At 44.3% G+C, this 26,464-nt stretch overlaps 2 protein-coding genes across 7 annotated transcripts in view; both read right to left on the bottom strand.

Moving 5' to 3' along the window:
* Nucleotides 1–5,407: 5,407 nt before the first annotated feature.
* Nucleotides 5,408–8,967, bottom strand: LOC149524307 (uncharacterized). The gene is given in 1 exon segment (XM_089778407.1): nucleotides 5,408–8,967. A coding segment is annotated over 1 exon segment (1,713 nt). The 5' UTR covers nucleotides 7,392–8,967; the 3' UTR covers nucleotides 5,408–5,678.
* Nucleotides 8,968–12,199: 3,232 nt separating this feature from the next.
* The window catches only part of POMT2 (protein O-mannosyltransferase 2), a 47,371-nt gene continuing 33,106 nt past the window's right edge, over nucleotides 12,200–26,464 (bottom strand). For 3 of the 6 annotated variants that reach the window (XM_025190557.3, XM_025190556.3, XM_006134811.5), the window contains 6 exons: nucleotides 24,349–24,420; nucleotides 24,007–24,066; nucleotides 23,693–23,798; nucleotides 19,724–19,864; nucleotides 18,244–18,355; nucleotides 12,200–17,611 (listed from right to left, as the gene is read on the bottom strand). In XM_025190557.3, coding sequence (XP_025046342.3) covers nucleotides 17,506–17,611; nucleotides 18,244–18,355; nucleotides 19,724–19,864; nucleotides 23,693–23,798; nucleotides 24,007–24,066; nucleotides 24,349–24,420 — 597 coding nt within the window. In that variant the 3' untranslated portion in view covers nucleotides 12,200–17,505. The other 3 variants (XR_003091522.3, XR_012903367.2, XM_075926804.2) reach the window with 3 other exon arrangements.

Below are 26,464 nucleotides of genomic sequence, written 5' to 3'. Positions count from 1 at the left end.
AGAGCTGGAAGAGACCTCAGAAGGTTATCAAGTCCAGCCCCCTGCAGGACCAATCCCAACTAAATCAACCCAGCCAGGGCTTTATCAAGCCAAGACTTAAACACCTCTAGAAATGGAGACTCCACTACTTCCCTAGGTAACCCATTCCAGTGCTTCACCACTCTCTTAGTGAAATAGTTTTTCCTAATATCCAACCTGGACCTCTCCCACCGCAACTTGAAACCATTGTTCCTTGTTCTGCCATCTGTCACTACTGAGAACAGCCTTTCTCCATCCTCTTTGGAACCTCCCTTCAGGAAGTTGAAGGCTGCTATCAAATCTCCCCTCACTCTTCACTTCTGCAAACTAAACAGACCCAACTCCCTCAGCCTCTCCTCATAGGTCATATGCCCAAGCCCCGTAATCATTTTGATTGCCCTCTGCTGGACCCTCTCCAATGAGACTACATCCTTTTTGTAGTGGGGGGCCCAGAACTGGACACAATACTGCAGATGTGGCCTCACCAGAGCCAAATAAAGGGGAATAATCACTTATCTCGATCTGCTGGCAATGCTCCTCCTAATACACCGTAATATGCCATTAGCCTTCTTGGCTACAAGGGCACACTGTTGACTCATATCCAGCTTCTCATCCACTGTAAGCCCCAGGTCCTTTTCTGCAGAACTACTACTTAGCTGGTTGGTCCCCAGCCTGTAACAATGCTTGGGATTCTTCCGTCCCAAGTGCAGAACTCTGCACTTGTCCTTGTTGAACCTCATCAGATTTCTTGTGGCCCAAGCCTCCAATTTGTCTAAGTCACTCTGGACCCTATCTCTGTCCTCAAGCATATCTACCTCTCCCCCTAGCTTAGTGTTATCTGCAAACTTGCTGAGGGTGCAATCCATCCCGGTCATTAATAAAGATATTGAACAAAACAGGTCCTAGAACCGAACCTTGGGCACTCCGCTAGAAACCAACCGCCATCCTGACATCGAGCTGTTGATCACTACCTGCTGGGCCCGGCCTTCTAGCCATCTTACCGTCCATTTATCCAATCCACATTCCCTTAACTTGCTGGCAAGAATATCATGGGAGACGTTTCAAAAGCCTTGCTAAAGTCAAGATATATCACATCCACTGACTTTCCCACATCTACAGAGCCGGTTACCTCATCATAGAAGCTAATCAGATTGGTCAGGCACAACTTGCCCTTTGTGAATCCATGCTGACTATTCCTGATCACTTTCCTCTCTTCCAAGTGCCTCAAAATGGATTCCTTAAGGATCCCTTCCATGATTTTTCCAGGAACCGAGGTAAGGCTGACCGGCCTATGGTTCCCTGGATCGTCCTTCTTCCCTTTTTTGAAGATGGGCACTACATTTGCCTTTTTCCAATTATCCGGGATCTCTCCCGATCTCCACGACTTTTCAAAGATTATGGCCAAAGGCTCCTCAATGACATTTGCCAACTCCCTCAGTACCCTTGGATGCATTAAGTCCGTACACAACTCCATGAGTCCATTTAGCTTTTCTAAATATTTCCTAACCTGTTCTTTACCCACCAAGGGCTGTCCATCTTCATCTCATCTTGCGTCACTTAGTGCAGTAGTCCAGGAGCAGACCTTGTCCATGAATACAGAGGCAAAGAAAGCATTGAATACTTCAGCTTTCCCCACATCTTCTGTCACTAGGTTACCTCCTTCATCCAGTAGGGGCCCCACACCCTGTCTGATCACCTTCTTCTTGCTAACGTGCCTGTAGAAACCTTTCTTGTTATCCTTCACATCCTTTGCCAGTCGCAATTCCAGCTGAGCTTTCGCCTTCCTGATAACCCTCTGGCATTCTCGAGCTATACATTTAAACCCCTCCCTGGTCATTTGTCCAAGTTCCCACTTTTTGTAAGCTTCCTTTTTGTGCTTAAGTTCACCAATGATTTCCCTCGTAAGCCTTAAATTCTTTTTGCGCAAGAGTTATTCCTTTTTCTACGAATAAGCCTTTCTGCACAAGAGCTCTTGCGCAAAAAGGCATGTGAGCACGGACAACAGGGGTTTCTTGCGCAAGAAACCCCTATCGGAAAAAGCACGGGTGCTCTGATGGCCATTCTGCGAATGGCCATCAGAGCTTTCTTGCGCAAGAGCATCCATGGCAATGTGAACACTTTCTTGCACAAACGTACATCTCTTGCTCAAAAGCACATGGCAGTGTGGATGCACTCTTGCGCAAGACCTTTTTGCGGAAGATCTTTTCCGCAAAAAGTTGTTGCACAAGAAGCCTGCAGTGTAGACGTAGCCCCGAGTGTGTGTGTGTGTGTTTGTGTCATGAAAGAAGTTACTCACCCTGTGAAGTAACAATTGTTCTTCGAGATGTGCCCCGTGGGTGCTCCACTCTAGGTGTCGGGTCCCGTCCCGGCGCCGCGGCTTGGAGAATTTTCATAGCCGTGTCCCGCCAGCCCGCGCATGCGCGCTCCTTCAAAGCGCCGTTCGCGCCTTTGATCAGCCGCGCGCAGGCTGGCAACTGCCAGTTCCTCTCAACCGCTCATCTGAAAGAGAGAAAAAAGAGAAACCCGGAGCGGGGAGGAAGGGCGGGTCGTGGAGCACCCACGGGGCACATCTCGAAGAACAATCGTTACTTCACAGGGTGAGTAACTTCTTCTTCTTCTTCGAGTGGCCCCGTGGGTGCTCCACTCTAGGTGACTCCGGAGCAGTACCTAAAAGAGTCCAGAGTGCTCCGAAATTAGGTTTTATGATCACGACTAAGTACTGCCGTAGCTACCGAAGAGTCTGAAGCGAGGTGGTCAATTATAGCATAATGTCTCATAAAGGTGATATTAGAGGACCATGTCGCTGTCCTGCAAATGTCCCGGAACGGGACTCCCTTCAGGAAGGCCGTAGTAGTGGAAACTGCTCTAGTGGAGTGGGCCTTTGGAGGGTTTGGCAGGGGTTTCCCTCGGATAGAATGGCACATGGATATGCATGAAACAATAAGTCTCAAAATACGTTGAGAGGTCAATGGTTGGCCTTTAGAACGGTTTGCCAATGACACTATTAAGCGGTCCGTTTTCCTAAAGTCTCGCGTTCTATCGATGTAGAATGCCAAAGCTCTCCTTACATCCGGCGTATGCCATATTGCTTCTTGCGCTGAGGCATGGGGTTTAGGGAAGAAGCACGGAAGAACCACTGGTTCATTGATGTGAAACTCAGATGACACCTTTGGGATAAACGCTGGGTGGGCTCTTAAGGTGACTGAGTCTTTAGAAAAAACTGTATAGGGAGACGAAGCCATGAACGCTGCTATCTCACTGACCCTACGAGCTGAAGTCAGGGCTAGGAGAAACAAAAGCTTGGTGGTAAGTATGTGTAACGGAATAGTGGCTAGAGGCTCAAAGGGAGGATGAGATAGAGCTTCCAATACTAAATCCAGGTTCCACGAAGGTGGAGGGGGTCTGCGGGGTGGGTTGAGGTTCGCGAGCCCCTTTAGGAATCTTTTCGTAGTAGGGTGTGCGAATATAGAAAAGGAGTCATCCATGTGATGAAAGGCATTAATTGCTGCCAAATGTACCCGTAGGGAAGCTATGGCCAGACCATTATCCTGTAGTTGCAAAATGTACTCTAATATACGAGGTAAAGGTGTGGAATAGGGGACCAGGTTGTTAGCCGCACACCGTGCCTGGAATCTGGCCCACTTAGCTATATAAGTAGCTCACGTAGAATCTTTCCTGCTATGTATCAACACCTTCTTGACCCGCTGGGAACAACAATGTTCGAAACTGTTAAACCAATGAGCATCCATGCTGTGAGGTGTAGAGTCTCGGGTTTCGGATGGCGTAGAGATCCGTTGTTCTGGGTCAAGAGATTTGGAAGGAGAGGTAGGGGGTACGGTGCCCTTGCCGACATCTGACGGAGCATTGAGAACCAAGGTTGACGAGCCTGTGCTGGGGCTATAAGAATTACTTGAGCCCCCTCTATGCTGATTTTCTCGAGAACCTTGGGTATGAGAACGAATGGGGGAAAGGCATACAACAGCATCCGTCCCCAGTGGAGAAGGAAGGCGTCTCCTAGTGACTGACGTCCTATTCCCGCTCTCGAGCAATAGGTGGGGCATTTCCTGTTGTTTTCTGTGGCAAACAAGTCTATTGTTGGAAACCCCCACCGTACGAATATATGGTTTAAAACCTCTGTGCAGAGTTCCCACTCGTGGTCATGGGGAAAACGTCTGCTGAGTGAGTCCACTACTAAGTTGTCGGTACCCGGAAGGTAGGATGCTACTAGGATGGTGTTGTTGTGAATACATCAATTCCATAACCGGACCGCCTCCGCACATAGAGAACGAGATCGGGCGCCTCCCTGCCTGTTGATATAAAACATAGTTGCCATGTTGTCCGTCATGATTCCGGTAGTTGTATCCCGTATGTGGGACTGAAAATGCTTGCAAGCATGTCGTACCGCCCGCAACTCGAGTATGTTGATGTGTAACATCATTTCTTGAGTTAACCAGCGACACTGAATTGTCAGGTTATCCATGTGCGCCCCCCAGCCTGTGAGGGAAGCATCTGTAGTTATCTGTCTTGTAGGCTGCGGACGATGGAATGGGATGCCCGTGAGGAGATTGGCCCACCACTGAATAGACTCTCGAACATGTTGGGGTACCACCAATGGTTTGTGGATTTTGTCTTTTGCCGGACTGTAAACCATGGTCAACCAATGTTGGAGGCAACGAAAATGTAACCTTGCGTTTTGTACAACTACGGTGGAAGCCGCCATGTGGCCCATCAGTTGTAAACATACGCGTGCAGGAATTGTGGGAGCATGCGTGACAGTATGTACAAGATCTTGAATTGCCACAAAACGCTCCAATGGTAGGTACGCCTGTGCCACGGTTGAGTCGAGCTGTGCACCTATAAAAACCAGGTCTTGGCATGGAATTAGTAATGACTTTTTTACATTTATGAGGAGGCCCAGGGAGGCAAATTTGCTGGACACTGTCTGCACCATATGACATGCCTCCACATATGTTGAGCCCCTGATTAGACAGTCGTCTAAGTAAGGGAATATTGTCATTCCCGTCCTGCGTAAATGAGGTGCCACTATGGCTATAGTTTTGGTGAAGACCCGGGGGGCACACGCCAATCCGAACGGTAGAACCCGGTACTGAAAATGTTCGTTCCCTAATTGGAACCGAAGAAAACGTCTGTGGGCCACGTGAATAGCAACGTGGAAATAAGCATCCTGCAGGTCGAGGAGTGCAAGCCAATCTCCCTTGTTCAATGACGGGATGATAGTTGATAAGGTCACCATCTTGAATCGGCATTTCCGAAGGTGGCGGTTTAACCTTCGAAGGTCTAAGATGGGTCTCCAGCCTCCCGATTTCTTTGGGGTGAGAAAATATCGGGAATAAAAGCCTTTTCCCCAAAATTGTTTGAGTACTCTCTCTATTGCCCCGATTGCGAGTAAGCGAAGAACTTCTTGTTTCAGTAGTTGCTCGTGAGAAGGGTCCCTGAAAAGGGACGGGGTGGGTGGAGTGGAGGGGGGAATGGAGAGAAAAGGAATTGAGAGGCCGTACTTTACCACTTCTAGTACCCATCTGTCTGTGGTGATGTTGGACCACAGGTGGTGATATAATTTTACTTGATGGTGAAAGAGATGAGGATTTTCGTTCTGTGCATTGACCAAGGGAAGCGTGCTCGCAACCTCGACGGGGAAGTCAAATCTGCTGTTTGGCTGAAGATTGATTGACTGCACGATTTTGTTGGGGTCGTTTCCGTTGAGGACGCTGCCTAGGACGCTGATTATCCGACATGCGTGTGTGTTGTCTGGGAAAATTAAAATCGTACCTTCTCTGATAAGGGTAATAGCGTCTACGCTTAAAATTGGGTGTGTACATCCCCAATGTACGTAGGGTGGCACGAGAATCCTTGCCTGAATGGAGGACTTCGTCAGTATTTGCTGCGAAAAGCTTAATCTTATCAAAGGGGAGATCTTCAACTTTACTTTGCATCTCCTTTGGTGCTCCCGCAGACGAAAGCCATGATGATCTTCTCATTGCGATACCTGTAGCCGTGGCCTGTGCTGCTGTGTCGGCCACGTCCATTGCAATCTGCAATACGGTGCTACATGCTGCGTATCCTTCCTGTACTATCGCTTTCAATAGAGGTTTCTTCGCGTCAGGAAGATGATGTAATAATTCCATTCGCTTTGAATAATTATCAAAGTTGTGATTTGATAAATGAGCCGAGTAGTTTGCAATACGTAACAGAAGTGTGGCTGAAGAATAGACCTTTCTACCAAATATATCCAACTTCTTATTGTCTTTATCAGGGAGCGCGTTTTTGTACTGTGGCGCTTTGGTCCTTCGCTGTGCTGCATCAACCACTAACGAATTGGGCTGAGGGTGATTGAATAGAAATTCTAACCCCTTTGCCGGCACAAAGTATTTCTTGTCGGCCTTTTTACTGGTAGGGGTAACTGAAGTTGGCGTTTGCCATATCTCGTCCGCCACTTCCATGATCGCTTCGTTAATTGGTAAGGCGATCTTTGCACGCTGCTGTGGATGGAGGTTCTTTAAGAGACGGTGTGTTTTCACCGGAACATCTGCCAGCTGTATTTCTTGCGTGCCTGCTACTCATTTAAACAGGTCTTGGAATTGTTTTATATCGTCTGGTGGAGACAATTCACCTGGACAAACTGCCTCATCTGGTGAGGAAGATGTGCAGTCCGCTGGAGAGGTTTCTGGCTTGGGATCCTCTGTGTCAGACAGCTGTCCTTCTTCCAGCTCGGAGTGATCCTGCTGGACAGATTGGCTTGTCGATGGAGGTGGTGAGGTTAACTGTTGTGGTTGTTGAGGTAAGTATTGTGTGACTGGTGAGCGACAGTTACAGGATGATTCCCTAAGTGAAGATAATCTATGTTCACGGTGGGTATCGCCGTCGCACGAACGATAGTAGTGCCCGTAGTAGTGCTCAGAACGTGACGGAGAAGAATGACGCGATGAACGTGCGCTACTGTGTTGAATGTAATAGACGCGGCGTGGAGAGCGTCTAGAGGACCCATATCTGGATGACCGACCCGGTGAACGAGATCGTGAACGAGATCGTGCTTCTAGATATACCGTGTCTCTATAATCGCGCCGCCTGTATGCAACATGGATCGGGGAAACACTATAGTCCCGATACCGTGTACGCCTTGGTGGCGACGGAGATGGTCCTGGTGAGAAGACTGGGGAGGCAGATCTGTCCCTCCCATGAATCTTTGATAGAGCTTTCCTAGGCATTAAGGCACTGTCAGTTTCCATGGCAACTGGGGAGCTCTGCGCAGAGTGAAGACAGAGCGGTGCCGGGGAGATCAGCTGTAGCTGCTCTGCTGACGGTGCCGATAGAGTGCTTGGTGCCGACGTGGTTAAAGTTGCCGGTGGTGCCATGTCAGGAATGTGCACGGCTGGGTCCGGTGCCGCCAATGTCGGTGCCGTCACAAGCGGTGCCGCTGGAGCCCGCACCGCTGACGCCGAAGCCTCTGAGCCCGGCACCGGCTAGCTTGTCAGTTTCAGCGTTAGCGCTGCACCGCCAGCCGGCGAAGCTGAAGCCGGTGCCACCGAAGCCAGCGCTGAAGCAGCCCGAGCCCTCGGCGTTTGCGATCCCCTATCACCGGGGTCAGTAGAGCAGCGGGACCCCGCGGGGGTCAATTTGGAGACTGCCGAAGCCCCTGAGACTGCCGGAGGGAGGGAACGAGCCGGGGACGGCTTTGCTCTCTTTGAAGTTAGCGGTCTAGGAGAAGCCGCTCTCCTCTTGGACTCAGAAGTTTTTGCTGCGGTTGAAGCTGGTAACGTATCAGGCTGCAGCGCTTTGTCAAAGGACATCATCCGGAGCTTTAATTCTTGCTCTCTCCGGGCTCTGGAGGTAAGCTTGCAGCAATGGGTGCACTTTTGAGGAACGTGCGATTCACCCAGGCACCTTATGCAAGCGGCATGACCATCAGCCGCCGGCATAGCTTCGCGGAAAACTGAACATTTCTTAAAACCGGGGGATCCCAGCATTGTTAGGAGTGGAAGAGAGGTGGCTGGATGCCGATCCAGGCAACCCCTGTCTTTTTACTGTTTGTCAATTTCAGTTTTCTTTAGCGCTTAGCCGTAGCGCTAATGGAGTTGATCTGAAGAAAAACTTTTTTTTTTTTTTAAACAAACAGAACTGTAGACTGGAACACGACTAACCCTAAAAATAACTATTTACACTGAGAAAAACTAACTAATAACGCTAATGAAAACATAGATCTAACAGAACAGGGAGCTCCGACCGCGATCTGAGGCGGTTGAAAGGAACTGGCGGTTGCCAGCCTGCGCGCGGCTGATCAAAGGCGCGAACGGCGCTTTGAAGGAGCACGCATGCGCGGGCTGGCGGGACACGGCTATGAAAATTCTCCAAGCCGCGGCGCCGGGACGGGACCCGACACCTAGAGTGGAGCACCCACGGGGCCACTCAAAGAAGAATTGAGAATTCAGCACACAGCTAGTCAAGAAAAGGCTGTTTGACTTTCATGGTCTATTTGGGAAGGGCCTCCAGTCAGCGGCTGTAAGGAGCCCTGAGTTTGAGCAATTTGCCCTGAGCGGACACCCTCAGCGGTGCCCAGACCTTGCCCTGCCCAGCACAGACGCGCTCTTGCACAAGAACTTTTTGCAAAAGATCTTTTCTGCAAAAAGTTGTTGCACAAGAAGCCTGCAGTGTAGATATAGACCCCGAGTGAGTGCATGTATGTCTGTGTGTCATGAAACTGAGAATTCAGCACATGGCTAGGCAAGAAAAGTTGTTTGACTTGTACATAAGAATGGCCATACTGGGTCAGACCAAAGGTCCATCTAGCCTAATATCCTGTCTTCTAACAGTGGCCAATGCCAGGTGCCCCCAGAAAGAATGAACAGAACAGGTAATCATCAAGTGATCTATCCCCTGCCACCCATTCCCAGCTTTTGACAAACAGATGCTAGGGACACCATTCCTGCCCATCCTGCCTGGCTAATAGCCCTCGATGGACTATCCTTCATGAATATATCTAGTTCTCTTTTGAATCCTGTTAAAGTCCTGATCTTCACAACATCCTCTGGCAAGGAGTTCCACAGACTGACTGTGCATTGTGTGAAGAAATACTGCTTCCTTTTGTTTGTTTTAAACCTGTTACCTATTGATTTCATTTGGTGCCCCTTAGTTCTTGTGTTATGGGATGAAGTAAATAACTTTTCCTTATTTACTTTCTCCATACCAGTCATGATTTTATAATCCTCTATCATATCCCCCCTCTTAGTTGCCTATTTTCTAAGATGAAAAGTCCTATATGGTAGCCATTCCATACCTGTGCTCATTTTTGTTGTCCTTTTCTTAACTTTTTCCAATTCCAATGTATCTTTTTTTAGATGAGGCAACATAATATTCAAGATGTAGGAATACCATGGGTTTATAAATAGTCAATAAGATATTCTGTCTTATTCTCTATCCTTTTTAAAAAGATTCCTAACATTGTTTGCTTTTTCGACTGCTGCTGCACATTGAGTAGATGTTTTCAGAGATCTATCCCCAGTAACTCCAAGATCTCTTTCTTGAGTGGTAACAGTTAAATTAGTCCCCGTCATTTTATACATATAGTTGGGATTATGTTTTACTTGGCATGTATCAACATCAAAATACATCTGCCATGTTGTTGCTCAGTCACCTAGTTTTGTGAAATCCTTTTGAAGCTCTTCACAATCTGTTTTTGGATTTAACTATATTGATCAGTTTGGTATCATCTACAAATTTTGCCACCTCCCTGTTTACCCCTCCCTCCAGACAGTTCATGAATATGTTGAATAGGATTAGTCCCAGAACAGACTCCTGCAGGACACCATTAGTTACCTCTCTCCATTCTGAAAACTGATCACTTATTCCTACCGTGTGTTTTTTATCTTTTAACCCGTTATCAGTCCACAAGAGGACCTTCCCTCTTATCCCATGACAGCTGATTTTGCTTAAGGGCCTTTGGTGAGGGACCTTGTCAACGGTTTTCTGGAAATCTAAGTACACTAAATCCATTGGATTCCCCCTTTTCCACATGCTTGTTGACCCCCTTAAAGAATTATAGTATATTGATGAAGCATGATTTCCCTTTACAGAAACCATGATGACTTTTCCCCAACAAATTATGTTCATGTATGTGTTTGACAATTCTATTATTTACTATAGTTTCAACCAATTTGCCTGGTGCGGACGTTAAACTTACCAGCCTGTAATTGTCAGGATCACCTCTGGAGCCCTCTTCAAAAATTGGTGTCACATTAGCTATCTTCCAGTCATTTGGTCAGAAGATGATTTAAAAGACAAGTTAAAAACCACAGTTAGTAGTTCTGCAATTTCACATTTGAGTTCTTTCAGAATTCTTGGATGAATGCCATCTGGCATTACCTTGTTATCCAGTTTAAGGGAGCATATTCAGCAAAAAGTTCCCCAACTCTTTCTGAAGGTTGGCTACTCTTATGCATTGAACTTAGTAAATTCTAGATTTTCCTTCAGTTATACAACTGCTGTTTTGTTCTTCTACATCAGTTGAAAGTTGATTCTACTTAGTCTACTCTCTTTGTAAAATAAGCTCTCCTTCTATCTCTTACATGTGTTCCCTTAGTTTAACCCACAACCTTAGCTGTGATCTATTGAACACCCTCAACTAGATCTTCAAATTCGGTTTTAATACAACACTTGATACTCTAAATAACTTCAGTCACTGAATCCTGGAATCATTGTCAGGACTAAATCCCATTTTTCACATTCAAGACCCCATTTCTCAAAAATCAGCTGCAGAACACTAAATAGGCAGAATCAACCACCAGTACCCACTCAATTAAGGACATGGGTTAACAGAAAAGGTAAAACATCCTCTTCTAGCAGTCACTGATGACTTCTAAATGTACCTTTAGGGATCACAGGAATACTTTAACATTTTGTTACATTTTCCTCCCCCATGCTATTTATCATTTTGATACTCCATACTGACCTTTCATCAGTAACATGATGTATTTTGGACACTGCTCTAAATGTGTAGGTTGTGCACTTTATGAAGTGATAGTACAACATTCATGGATGTCTATAATGTATTGCTGGTATAAGATTTTGAATCTTGTCAGTACTACTGCACATGAGTCAGGCATTATGCTGCTATTCCAGTCTTGGAGATGCCGGTCCCTATCTACAGCATCTCCTGCTACTATATTCTGGGTCCGTAAGGCCCAGCAAATCTCAAACTCAAGCCACAGAGTTGCCAGATAGCAAACACTACCATGTTGCCTCCCAGCAGCAGATATAACCAGTCTGTGCTCCACAACCCATGACCTGCTGTGGGCACACTCCATGGGAAATCCTGTCTCAAGGGGCTCGTCTACACTGGCCCCTTTTCCGGAAGGGGCATGTTAATTTCAGCTATCGTAGTAGGGAAATCCGCGGGGGATTTAAATATCCCCCGCGGCATTTAAATAAAAATGTCCGCCGCTTTTTTCCGGCTTTTAGAAAAGCCGGAAAAGAGCGTCTACACTGGCCCCGATCCTCCGGAAAAAGCGCCCTTTTCCGGAGGCTCTTATTCCTACTTTGAAGTAGGAATACAAGCTCCTCTGAAACGCTTTACCTCAGGTTTGACCCTGTTCTGACCTGTGGTCCTGACTGCTCTTGTCATGATCCTGAAATGGGCCTATCCTGTAGCAGGGGCCTGATTTTATAATGAATTTGGTATTGATATCCACTGGGAACTAGTTTTAACACTTGGGCATATTTGACTCCCTGCTAGAACAGATCGTGTGTCTGAGCTTTGCCCAGCTGAGGAACCCATACGTAACCAATCACGAGTCTGATAGCTACCCTAATTGGCATAACAGAACATATGATACATATTACATCTGGTCTCATCTTTTAGATAAAGGTGTGGTCTATGAAGACTACCAATGACAGCAAACAATGTTTCATCTTCATCCAAATGAGTCAATTTCACTTCCATGGGCAACATACTTAGGCATATTTAGGCTGAAGAAGCAATACCTCCTGGGACTTGTAGCTCTTCCATATTAAAATTAAAGGTGCCCATAAGTTGCACTGCAGAACACCATGGCACCCCGACACTGGTCTAGCTCCTATTTTATAACAGATTCATTGAAATTTCATGCCACAGCTTTACATCTGTGCCAGGTGGGAAAATAAAGACACAGAAATGAAAAGAACAAAACAATTGAAAGAAGTTATTTATTACAAAATTAAAATCCTGATTTTCTGTAAATTCCTTTACAAAATGCATTTTTAGTTCAAGGGAGTTCTCTTCATCCATTTAATACACTGTGATTAGAATACCACACTGCTCTGCAATTGAACAGAAGTAGGAGACAACAATCAAATAATACACGTATAAAGACACATATAAAACAACCAAAATCCATTAATATTAGCAGCATTAGTAAGGTTCATAATGAAGAAGGACAAGGTTACAAAAGAAGGCCCATCATCATTTTACCTTCAAACATATGCTCAGTTCTGGGTAAATTTTCCAAGACAGAGCCTAGACCACTCCCTTAATATGACAGGCTAATCCTGCCTGCCTAATTTTTAGGAGTCTAAATAAATAAAATAGCTCAACAGCATCTTCGGTATGAACATCCCCACTAAACTCTCTTCCTAATAGTGTGTGCAATAGTCAGTAGCCCTTGATCCCCAAACACAGAATATGAAGCATATTTCTGAAATAAAGTAACACAGGGACAGCCCGTCAGCCTGGGTTAGTGCCATGGAAACAGATCCAATTTGGTTCTGGTCTTGCTTTGCAAAGCTTCTTTAAGGGGCTGAGCATACTGTGTAGCTAATAATACTATTTCCTAACTTTTTACCACTCAGGGAGAAAGGGCTATATGAAACTCCAACACGGCTCAGAACCTCCCTGCCATGATATACCCCTGGCCAGTTAGAAGGGGTCATTTGCTTTGAAGGAAAAAGTCCCATCCAGGTGCTCCAGCTGATGATGATACCAGGTCATCACGAAAGAATGCTCAGGGTCTAGTAGGGTTACAAGAGGAGAAAAGAAGGGGTATTCTAGTGGTGAATAGCACATAGCTCATATACACATTGCTGGTTACTAAATCCATAGACCAAATCACATGGAATGACCCTTGGAAGAGAATCTAACAGGTCTGCCAACATTTGATAGCTATGAATAGGAGCATTTTGGAAGAAAAAATATATAGGTACACCTTTCATCTCCACTGAAACACACTGGATGAAATTCTCAGAGGCACAAACAAGAGAGACAGTCCATTCTAAGTGGGAACAATTGGCAGGAATCACATCTTTTCAATTCTTTCTGCTGATAGAGTTAAGTAGTAAGTTATTGCTTTCCATTACAAGGCCTTTGCCATGAGTGCATGACGACAGCTAATTTTGTTCCTTGAGGACATGGCAGCTCAGCCCAGCTCTGGCCCAGGCTCTTTTGGAAATGGAATGAACATCCAAAAGGCTCAGTGATTAGTGGATCAGCCTAGAAAAGAGGACAGGACTTTGGGAGAGGAAAGGGCAGAAGAGAATTTAAAAAGCTAGATCATATATTGTTCTTTGTGTCAGTATAACAAATTCATTCAAATATGACTTCAGAAAGAATTCTCTGCAGACCAGACTGATGCTGGCTTTCCTGCTAGGAAGTCTGTGGATAATGCTACCATGGGTGCATCACACAGTGATGATGAGCTATGGATGTGTTTATTTGTGGGTCTTCTATGGCTGCCCCAGCAAAGGCACTTTCAGGACCACAGTTCTGTCCCATAGACATAAGCTCCTAACTTTGTGGAATTAAATTCAGTCACTGCTGAAGGAAAGGGCACGTATGCCCCTGCAGAGATTACCAATAGAACCTCCATTCAGGAGAATGGAATGCCGAAAATAAGCTGGACATTCTAAACTTAAGTCCTTCTTTGTATCCTCCAAAGACTGGAGAAATTAAAACATAGTTTTACAGTATAAAGCAGAGGAAAGGGAAGGAATGGGAATTCTGAAGTCTGCAGATGTTTACATTTTGGCTCCACAGATTGAGTTCGATTACATCCTTCCACAACAATAATGGTTGACTGCCTGGGAATCCTCATAAAGAGCAGCTATTCCAGAGAGCAGCATCTTTTGCCTGTGAAATCACCATTAGCTGTTTCCACATGAGTGAGGAAGGGGACAAATGAGTTGAAGCAGCACTCATTCCAGTCAGGAATGCTGGACTAAATTGAACTAGTGTTCATTAAGTCCTAGAACCCAATCAGAAAGGCTACAGATGACTTTGTGCAGACCTCTGACCAAACAGAGGCATTGCAGAGTGACAATGCCTCCTACAGAAGGCAAGGTTCACTTTCACTGCATCCAGTGCTTCACATCTGCACAGTTCTGCAAAGTGTGCCCAAGCATAAATACTGCTGCAGTGCCAGTAGAAGCAGCACAATTTTGTAGGCTCACAAACACTGTTTGTGGACTGTTGTTTTGTTCTCAGGGATGGCTTGGTGAATGTTTAAGAAATAGATATTTAGGTTCAGGTTGTCAGATGGAATACAACAGCATAGCTCTGCTGAAGACAAAAGAGTATCAGTTTGCACCAGGTGAGGACCTTGCTCTTGGAATTCAGAAAATGAGCCCCAAGGCTGCGCCTTTTAAAAGGCTGGATATTAATGTCCATGTCTTTTTAACAACCTAACTCAAGCCTGGTCACAGGCTGTTCACTGTTGTAGGACATCTAGATTTTTATTGTGTCCTCCTGTACGTGGGCAGTGGGATGTACAGGGGATCAAAAAGTGGATTAGCTCTTGTGCCAGTCAAACTCCCAGCAACAAAGACAAGCAGCCTCTTGTTTGTATTGAGGCTGAAGTTGACCTGGGCTCAAAAAGCTGGAAGGGAAACTAAGTTAGGTGGAGTTTTCAGTTCCCCCACAATCTGAAGCAGACCAATTAGTGCAGCGGAGGAGACAGGAACAATGACCAAGAAGAGGCCTAGCTTTCTCACGATACTCCTGGAGTTCTTACCCCTATATGTCCTTAGTAATAAAGGTTGCTAAATCAGCAACATTTTGACTAAGCTAAAAGGTTTTATGATGGTAAAGATGTGTGAAATGCCTTTGGAACCATCCTGCTTAACAACCTACTGACTTCTTCCTTCTCAGTAGCTAGGATCTGGTTTGCTGCTATTCATGTCTGTATCACTGCTGGGTCCTCAGTGCCTGGGGGGTATCCTGCATCTCAATACATCCGTTACATGAGCCCCTGGCACTTTTTTCTGTTGGCAATAGGACCTCTGCAGGAAAAAACCTCATGACATCACCACATTAATCTGATGTTCTTACTAACAATATAAAAAGCCCACTAACTTATTAAAAATAAAGCAGTGTAATGTCTGCCTGTCATATTGCCTCTGTTTATAATCCGTTGCTGTTTTTCCATATGTCAAGCTAAGCAGGATTTGGAGAGGTTTTCAACTCTCTCCCTCATCCTTCTTTCCTAGATATATCTGAGCTGTCTTGGCTCAGCCAGAGAGAAGAGCTTCCTACCACAATAAATAGAAATAGATAATCAAACCCAGCAGTTAATTAGAGTAATGACCCCCCATCATGGACTGTCAGCAGGGGATTAACTCAAAACCTTTAGCATCAAAAGCAAAAGCCTATACCATTTGAGCTGGTGCCAGTAGCAGGCTCCTATCTTGTATATGGACCAGGCTCTAGAGGCAGGTATGACAAACTGAGCCAGCATGTTACAATGGCAAGCAGCTGCCTAACTGAACATTCCTACATTTTCTCTATTAAAGTCTGAACTGAGCCTCAGCCCAGCACAAAACACAGCCATCCAGCTTGGTCTGAGGACATTAGCACAATCTCCATGCCAACAGCCTTTCCTGTTATAGATAAGCCTTTAGAATCCAGAGAGGGAAAAAGGAGTAAAGCAGAATTCATCTTTAAAACACAGACACACTCACCCCTTACTGATACTCACCCAATGCATACTCAGGAGCTGAGCTGAAAAGCAGAGCAAGGAATCTGAAATGATGGGCTTAATCACCTTGATGCATATGCAAAATTGCCTTACAAACCTTGCTCTCTCATAGGACACACACAGCTGGGACTCAAGGCAGTTTGTTTTGAATGCTACAAGGTAGTAATGAACTGAGGAGAAAAAAGGGAACTTGGGGGAGAAAAATGCAAAAAAGGAACATTTGGGGGAAGGAAGGAAGGAAGGGAGTTACCTCATTTAAAAGTTTTCCAACACCTGTTGGAAGACCACCTCCCCACTGCCAGGGATGGAATCAGCACAAGAGTTCTCTTCACCAGACAAGCAAAGAGTTTTTGTTCTGGTTTCTCTCTCCTGTTTCAGTCCCCCCCTTCTCAATTGCCTGGCAGTTTATCACTATAATAAGAAGTGCAGTTTCCTGTTAGGAGAAACCTGCCTTCAGCAGAGGAATATTAGTGATTAAATACCCCAGAACTAGCAGTAGGATTTGCAGATTCCACTTTCATTAGGATGATGCTTTAGCTTCTTCCCACAAAACAGAGTTACTGGCAGTAGAACTGCTGGTATCACAGGATGCATGACAGCTAACAGCAAAGATTTCCTGTGTACCAAAAAAGAGGTTGTCCCTTACATCAAAAACCCAGGACAAGCAATAAAAGAACCTGCTGCTCCTTGGAGCTTCTTAGCATCTTCTGGAAGAATTGCAAGACTGATGAGCTGGAACTGTCTGGCTCTAAGCTCTCAAGTGGTTTTCCAGGTAGCTACACAGTGATTATTATAAGTGTTGCAGGTGGCCTGAAAGCAAGGGGATATGCAAGGATAAACAATCTTCACTTCTTCAGTTTGCAATGGGCCTGGGAGACAGGCAAGGCACCATGGCTCATGGAGGTTTCAAGCCACTGAGAGACTTTCAGCTTGGCCAGGTACTAGAAACACAGCATCACCTCTGTGAAATGCAAATGAGGATGACAGGGTAATTCCCAGACATTCGCCATAATATGTGGAAAACAACACAAATAAAAGTTATGAAATATGAAAAGATCCCTAATACCTCAGGAAACTATGCTTTTTACAGTCAGCTCTTTCTGCACACAAATGATTTTCAGATGAGGAGAGACAGACAAACAGGTGTATGCAACCTCACCCTCTAACAGATATAAACACATACATTTTCCAAATCACACCAGTGTAACTGCTGGACAGGCCAAAGCAAGGCGAAAGTATGACCATGAAGAATTCCAACACCTTGTTCGGAGGACCCAGGTCTTAATGCAGTGGACAGCCTCAGAAATAGAATCTACTGTAACTATGGTGGGAGTTCAAAGGATCTTTCTTGTGGTCACACTCTGCCAAGTCTCAAATTATGCAAACCAGTGATGATCCTATAGGGAGCAGATTTCCCAGAGTTCTCTAGAATGGTGCTTTGCAACCACTTGCCTCTAAATGATCAAGAATCAACTTGACACTTGATAGTTCTTGTGTTTCTTATTCCCTCCTTTCAGGCTGTCTCCTGTTGACCCTAGAATTCCCATGATTCCAGCCACCTGAGCCCTGCCATTGGGCTTTTGGGATCTGAAGCCATAGGTCCCACCATCCCATAGGACAGAGGATGGAAGAGGTAGAAGCTGTGGAGAGGATCAAAACAGCTGTCAAGGTCTGATTAACTGCATAGTACTCAGTACCAAGGTCACAGAAACAATTCAGTCATATAGCTGATGTATGGTATATGGGAGTGTTCTATTTGGGCTTCTCTAGAGTCCATTTGGGGCTCTCTTTCTCCCACTCAATGTTAATACAGACCATTATGTGGCCTTATTATGGGTGGGATGGGTTTGGGAAGCCTATAAAAACATTTAATCAATACATTTTTGAAGCATAGCATAGACTCATGGTCTTGGATCATATGGGATGAGGCTCAAAATCTATATCTGCTGAGCTGTGGGAGAAAAGGCAGCCAGTCCAACTAACAGCATTTATACCCACTGAACTCTAGGGTTAAATGAAGATACTCCCTGTAATGAAAAGATTTCTGCAAACTCATTACCAGAAAATGGAGAAAAGCTGACAAAGCTGAATCTGGTTCATATGAAGGTTTCAGGGCAAAGTCTGTGCTATCCGAGAGTTTAGCAGAGAACAAAAAGGGAAGGGAGTTGGAAAAGTGAAAAATTAAAACCACCACCTGTCAAGAAGCCAAAGCTTCCACTGAGACAACAGATATTGTTTTAAATGCAGGAGCAACTCAATTTCTAGCTCTCACCTAAATATAATGAGTAACATCAGTGTCAGCATCCCATATAGATACACCCTCCTCCTCACGGAACAGGACAGGTGCTCAACACAGAACTTCAGCAGAGTATCCCATGTAATTCCTAAAAAAAAGAAAATAAAATTCATAGCTAAAGGCCCCATGTTGGAAGCCAGTAGAGAGATGCAAGGTGTATTTGATACATTCAATCACAAACAAGTGCTGATAAAGCTTTATATGAACAAGGGACCAATTCGGTGTTAAGTTTGATTTCTTATCAACTCTTAGCACAAGAAGTGATGCTTTCTATCAGTAGACATTTAGTTTTCCCAACATTACCACTGGAATGACTACGAGGGGATATGATTGAGGTTTATAAAATCATAACAGGTGTAAATAAAGTAGAGAAGGAGGTACTATTTACTCCTTCTCATGACAAAAGAACTAGGGATCACTAAATTAAATTAACAAGCAGCAAGTTTAAAACAAACAAAAAAGTATTTCTTCACACAATGCACAGTCAACCTGTGGAACTGTGAAGGCCAAGACTATAAATAAATTCATAGAGGATGGGTCCATCAATGTCTATTAGCCAGGATGGGAAGGAATGGTGTTCTTAGCCTGTTTGCCGGAAGTTGGGAATGGGCAATATGGAATGGATCATTTATTACTGGTTCTGTTCATTCCCTCTGGGACACCTGGCACTGGCCACTGTTGGAAGACAAGATACTGGGCTAGATGGACTTTTGGTCTGACCCAGTATGGCTGTTCTTATGTTCTAATAAAATACTTTAGATTAGTCCTGACAGCTAGAGGTATCAGACCACTAAATTATGCAATTCCAATTACCATCTTACTTCTTCTATCCCCTCCATTTGAAGTGAAACATGATTTTAGCAGTTGAAGGCTCATATACCATCAGGGTCAGAGAGTAATGCTTTATGTCACTTGCGAATCATGCTGGAATTGAAATGGAATTATTATTTTAATGTATCATTTGTGTTATGGTACTTTCTAGAGGTCCCAGCTGAGAACAAGGCCCCTTTACAAAGCACTATACACATACATAGTGAGAGACAGTCCCTATCCTGAAGAACTCAGTCTAAACAGACAAGATACAGAAAGGAAGCTAACAGTGTCATGGAGAGGTGAAATGACTTGCCATGTCACATAGCAAGAGAGTGGCAAAGCAGGAAAAAGAGAAGTCTTCTACACCCCAGTCCAATGCTCTATCTACTAGCCACCGCAAGCTCTATGAGATCAAATCAATATGGTATTCCAAATGACACAATTATATAGGGTTCCATGTCTTAAGCTGCTAGGGCTAAAACACTTTTGAATCAGTACACAGTTCCACGCATTACCCATGAACCAGAAATCTGAAAGAAAAAATAAACTGATTGATTAGAATTATGACACTTTAAAAATACTCCATCCAACACAGCTCCTCTCCTGATCCCCCTACTTCCAGTGTCTGTTTTGCAGTATTTACCTGTCAGCATGCTAGAGAAAAGCATGGCAGGAAAGTAATGATGAAAGTAGAGGACTCTGCCCATCATGAAGAAAGGGAGGTAATGGAGGAGCCAGCCCAGCATGATCTGCCCTCCACAATGTAGCAAGACTTTAGAGAGCTCTGAAATTCAAACCCATACACATCAGTCATTGAAACTGCACAATCCGGGATATCTCATCCAACCCCAACACCAAGAGGCAGAGTATGAATACCAGTAAGATTGGTAGGAACAAGCTTAGCAGGTCTACCTGCCTGGAATCAGGTCCAAGTGTAGGCCTGGGATCTAATTAAACCCTGCCCTCCTCCCTATATTAAACTAGGCTTTGGTGAAACTCACAGAGCACACCACTAAAATTGAAGTGGGAGGAAGAATGTTCTGCAGCTGATAAAACACCCCCCAACTCTGGAATGTACCTAATAAAAGTTATAAACACTAAGGATGTAAAGATCTGCCAGACCTTTCTAGGGAGGTTATGGAATCTCCATCTCTGGAGATATTTAAGAGCAGGTTAGATAGACATCTATCAGGGATGGTCTAGACTAGGGCTACTCAATTTTGGAAATCTGGAGGGCCACAATGATACTTGCAGCTCATGCCAAGGGCTGCAACTTAAGTGTGGTTGCATACACATGCAAATATATGCAAATAGCTTTTCACAATGACAGGCATGAATACAAACATTAAGGCAAGACTACGCGTGTTGAGCCTAGTGTAAACCCAAACCACAGCACAGACCACAGACAAACAGGCTGCAGGTTGAGTAGCCCTGTCTTATAGCATTTGCCGAGTCTCTCTCTGTATCTTCCCTAAAATTTCCCAGTGCATGGATGTCATATTATCATAGAATACTAGAACTGAAAGGGACCTTGAGAGGTCGAGTTCAGTGCCCTGCCTTCACAGCAGGACCAAGCACCATCTAGACCAGGGCTTCTCAATATGTGGCCCACGGGCCAAATGTGGCCAGCAGCCCATTTCTTTGCGGCCCGTGGTGTTCTTTGGGTTTACGCAGGGCTCAACACACACCCCATGGGTGGGAGCCAAAACAAAAAAGTAGTCAATATAATGGTCTTCTGTTGCTATGCGTTTTAGTAATTAAATTCTTGGACTGCCATTGCTCATTAAAAGTAGTCATATGGGTGGAAATTGGGTAAATATTGCATTTTATTAATATCAACAGAACTCACTTAAATGGCGCCTGTGTGTTGTGTAGTCTTGCGTTAGCCTTAATCTGGGAAAAGGGATAGCTCAGTGGTTTGAGCATTGGCCTGCTAAACCCAGCGTTGTGAGTTCAATCCTTGTGGAGGCTATTTGGGGCAAAAATTTGTCAACGATAGTACTTGGTCCTGCTGTGAAGGCAGGGGACTGGACTTGATGACCTTTCAAGGTCACTTCCAGTTCTAGGAGATAGGCAATCTCCATTAATCTAATCTTTGTATTCATGCCTGTCAGTGTGAAAGAAGCTATTTGCATATATTTATATATATATTTGCATGTATATGCAACCACACTTAAGCTGCGGCCATCGGCATGTGCTGCAAGTATCATTATGGCCTGCAGGGCTTCCAAAATTGAGTAGACCTGCTACATGATAAATTCTGACCAGGAAATTTATGCTGACTATGTGTACAAACACAGACAGTCAAAAATAATTTCTGATTTAGATAGGAAAGATAAAATGTAAAAGATTTGGATAGGAAGTGGGAGACATAGGCACCAGTGTGTAACTTGTTAAAATTTCTGTTACACAGGGGCATGGGATAATGTCGTAGATTTTATAAATTTGAAGGAGATAACTAATTTTACCTATATACATGAAAATCAATACTTTTTTGGCAATCCACTCTCGACTCCAGCATGAAAAGCTGCAAGATATCATTCCCTCTGCATGACTGACATGTAGAGGCATCACTGGCAACCCCCAGGCAAGTAGATCCTAACTGATCATTGGGTGAAATTTGTCTCTATACTGGGAGTAATGAACATAACAGATTTGCTTTGATATATGTGTTGCTAATAAATAGATGTTTAGGGCACAGAAATACAAATGTCTTTCACTGGGAAAAGGTTCCCCAGACCTGTAGAACCCTGGGGCCTGTGGGTAAAAGTGGGTACTTAAACTCAGCCTTTGGGAAGACCAGATCACACCTTCAGCTCTCACTAGGACATAAGCAGGATGTTTTCCCCAGATTGTACATATTCGTGCAAAAAATGTATCACACTGAAACATCTTCCTCAATGAACAGATATTGGAAAAGCTATACAAGATGGACCTGAAGGGCTTTTGAAGACCTGGTCACAGACCTGGCTGGTCTTGCATAGGGTCCTATAAGGAATAATCCTGTGGTAGCACAGGACAATGGACATTATGCATCTTAACAGGTCTTTTCAATCTCCGATTTCTGGGATTCTCTCTGGAGTAGCTTAACAGCCATCCCAGATCCTCACTGTCAGCCCATTTCCTGGAAAGGAATCTTGTCTAGTATTTAGAATCAGGGGAGCAGGAGAAGGGGCAAGAAACCTGAATCCTATTTCCAGGTCAGTCAATAATTCACTGTGGGTACATCTACAGCAGTGTTCCCTGTAAACTGAGTGCTTAGGTGGCAGTCCAGTAGAGATTCCAATGCCACCTAGCTGATTAGTAAAGCACCCACAGCTGGCACCATGTGTTTCTATTGGTAGTACATATCTTTAGATGCATTGGTGCACAAATGAAATGTATTCTGCACATGGATGGAAAAAATTAGAGGGAACATTAGTTTACACTGCAATAAAAAAATGTGAAGTACCAAGTCTGAGAGTCTGGGTCTGCTGCCTTGGACTTGTGGAGCTTGGGTTCAGGCTAAATCTTGGGCTCTGAAATCCTCCCCACTCACGGGGTGTCAAAGCCTGCGCCTCAGTATATTTTCACTGCAATTTTATAACCCTACAGCCTGGACTGATTTATGCCAGCCACAGCCATACCACATGTCTTTTATCATAATGTAGACATAACTTCAGTGACCTTACATAAAAATCACTTCACCTTTCTGTATTTCATTTCCTACCCTATTATCTGTAAAATGAGGAAACAGGTATATGTCAGAGGGATGTCTTGAGACTGGATTCCTTAGGGTTTGTGAAGTTGTGTGTTACCTGTGGTTGGAAAAGGCAAAGCGAGGAAAAAGGTCTGCTAATATCCTCCTCCTAGTACCCCCTCTCTATCAACTCCCTAATGGGCACTAACTAGCATGTCTCCTTTCAACACACGTGTGTAATATTAATACAGCACACATCACACAGTCTTGAACCAGAGAGGGATCCAATCCCCTTTGGGGCCAGTGTAAGATAGCACCCTACAGTATTTTTGCTAGAGCATTGTCCAGTTCAATTTTAAAATAACACAAGTGATGGGATTTCTGGCGTTCTTCCTGGGAAGACTATTTCATACTTTCATATATATCAGCGTTAGGATGGTTTTCCTGATATTTTGCCTAAATTTACCTGGTTTTTAATTTCATCCCATTCCTCTTAGTTACAACCCCTTGGACTGATATACAAAATTCCTGAAAGCACACTTTCAATCAAAGCTGATGTTTTTCTAAAAGACACGCTTTAATTTATTTGAAATTTTAGGCTGGATGAGATATTCAAGTGAAATCAATGCCCTATATTATGCAGGAGATCAGAAGAGATCATCATAATGGTCCTTTCTAGCCTGAAAACACTGTTAATTCCTCTGCCCTTCCTTGGCATTTACATCCTTCCAGTAATAAGATTTAGAGTTTCCATAGCATTGTACATTTTAAATATTTGTACTCATCTCTGTCATGTTCCTCTTGAACACATTTTGTTTAATTTCTGAGTGGTCTTACATTCCACAGCAGAGCGAGGATGAGCTTTGTCCAGGATGACAAAATGTCACAACAGTGAAGCTTACAAATTCATTGGGGTAGGAAAACTGGACATACCTTTGAGTTCAGCTGTCAGCTGAACTCCCCTCTTTATGGCCACAGTGGTGCAAATTGCCATTAGGAGGTACAATCCAATAGTGACCAGATTCAGCCACCAGATCACCTGTTTGGAAAAGAACAAAGGTGGAGATGTAAGTGGCAGAGAGTGAATAAGACATGATGAAAAGCTAAGTGAAACCACACAAGAGAAGGGGAAGAAAGCAGCTAGAGAAGATGAAGGGCAGGGATCCACTGTCTCTAGGAAAGCAGGAGAAAATCTAAATATTTGCTAAAGGCAGAAATCACTTGTTTTGCAAAAATCCCCCACTTACCGGGTTCCCAAGCAAATAAACTCGATAATCTGTTTCATTAATTCCAGAGAAACGCAGACCCTGAGAGAAACACAGAGTATGAGAGCAAATTAAAATGGGTTTGTATCTAGTGAGCCCAGACCAACCTTCAACCTCATTGAGGCTTGCACAGAGAATTAGAAGTGAGAAAGGTGAGATAAGTTCCTTCTCATGCCAACAAAAAGGGTATTTCAGCAGTGGCTGAAATATAAACAACACATTTTAAATAAAAGAGATCTAGTCCCACAGCTCTACAGTTTAGGGTGTCCTACCCCTATGTAAAGCACTTGCCATCAGACAGGATTGGTAGATTTATCAGCATACCTGATAATTTATGGGCCAGTGCCACGGTTTAGATGTGACTTCATTCTCCTTTGGTTTGAGGCCACTGTTTCCCTATAGGAAGATGAGAAGAAAAGTACAGTCAATAGATGATTGTGCTGCAATTCCTGCATGGGAGGTCTCTATCTAGGAAGGGCTTCAGGGGCAGAGGAAGAATAAACCTGCTTCTAATAAGTTCCTGTGTATACATAAGCGAATCCCCTAGTAAGGTTAAGCCCCTTCAGGAGCACCTACATTTGAACATGAGGCCTTGTCAGTGCTCCAGACATCCCACTACTCTTGAAAACCTACACAGCTATTTCATTTTATAGCAAAGCACATCCCTTTGCAGTTACAAAGGCTTTGCTCTGTTCTCTCATTATACCAACATGCAATAATGTCAAAAAAATTCCTGGGACTGCTTCACGCACCAGTAAGATACAGAGATGTCAGGCTGAACGGAAATCAGAATCAGAGATGATACTTAGGTCCCCATTCAATATACACTGCTGTTTATCTGGGTGCCTCATCCACTAATTGCACCAATTGCACACATGCTGGAAAGACTACAATTCTGCTCTAAGGTTATTAAATAACAGGAAGTAAGCCCACCATTTTCAGAATATAGGTAAGGTATACCAGTTGGAATCCAAGACTTTCCCATTAAACTCTAGATAGAAATCAAGCATTAGGCTCCATACCACTTAGAGAGAGAAGGGGCTTAACAAGAAGTTTCACAGTAACTGCTAGTACCAAACCTGGCCCAAAATGTACATGAAGCAGTGACCTATGAAACAGCTAACGCCTGATGGGTAATAAAGTCTTAGATTTCGAGTCTGCATCTTTTGAAAGTATGCGAACAGCTTTCCATGCCTGGTGAATTGAACCAGCAAAATGGCTAACTGCTCATCTAATGCCCTAATCTGCATGCACACATTCAAAAACAGAAAATCTTAGAACTGAAAACCTGGGTGTGTATAACAGGCTGTGTTTTATAAATTTGGTCCAAAGTATTTAATCAATTTTCAAACAATTCTCTTTTCATAGTTTCTATAAAAAAGTTCATGTAGAAAACTACAATAAGAGAATGTGCACAGTCAAGCACTCAAAAGTTAGGAAATGTCAGAATTAAGGTTGCCTATGAAACCTTAAATCAGCTCTCTTCTGCATATGCATTATAATAATGTATATCTTTAATTTAGGGATGTAAAATCCTGTTTAATTAGCTAACCAGTTAAATGGTAAGTTTAACCAGTTAACTGATTAAACAGGAGGGTGGGGGACTACGCCAGCCCAGCTGCTTCTGACCCTGTGCTGAGTGGCTGACTCCCAGCCCACAAAGGCTCATGGCCTGGGAGTGAGCAGCCTTGTACAAGACTGGAAGTAGGAGGTCCCCCCAACCCTGAACAGCTGTTCCGGCCCCGGGCGAGGCTGGCGACTCCCAGCCCATAAGCCTGCGCAGGCTCAGAGCTGGCAGCCCATAAGCCTGCGCAGGCTCAGAGCTGGCAGCCCCACCCCCACCCTAACTGTCACATCCAGCCCCGTGCAAGGCTGAAGCAGCCCTCTGCCTGAAACAGGCTGAGGGTGGGGGCTGCTCCAGAGTAACTGTTAACCATTACCTGATAACTGGTTAACCGTTCACATCCCTACTTTAATTACACAATCCCATAGTCAGAGAGTTAGCCATGCTAGTCTGTAACTAAAAAAAAAAAACTTAAAAAACAGCTAGTGGCCCTCTAACACCTTAGAGACAAACAAAAAAATACAGTTAGCATCATGAGCTTTCATGGGCACAACCCACTGAGGAAGTGGGTTGTACCCACGAAAGCTCATGATACAATCCCATACTATTTTTTTCATAGAACCCCTGATGCTTGGCCTGGCCACTATGGGGAGTGGAATCATACATTCTGCCAGTGGGTTTGCTGGCAGCAGAGGACTGTTAAGACTCAGGAATCCTAGATTCCATTGCAGGATATGAAAGGAGTGGAATCTTGTGATTAAGGACCATTCTTTATCTGCTCCTACCAATCCTAATCCTTTCTACCTCTGGCCTCCCCAAGCTGTTCTCATCCCATTCTCCCCACTGCCTGCTTTGTCCCATTCCATTCCCTCACTC

Source organism: Pelodiscus sinensis, chromosome 5, assembly GCF_052426305.1.
Source record: "Pelodiscus sinensis isolate ZL-2025 chromosome 5, ASM5242630v1, whole genome shotgun sequence".
NCBI classification, from domain to species: Eukaryota; Metazoa; Chordata; order Testudines; family Trionychidae; genus Pelodiscus; species Pelodiscus sinensis.
This window is presented reverse-complemented; position numbering and strand designations above follow the sequence as displayed.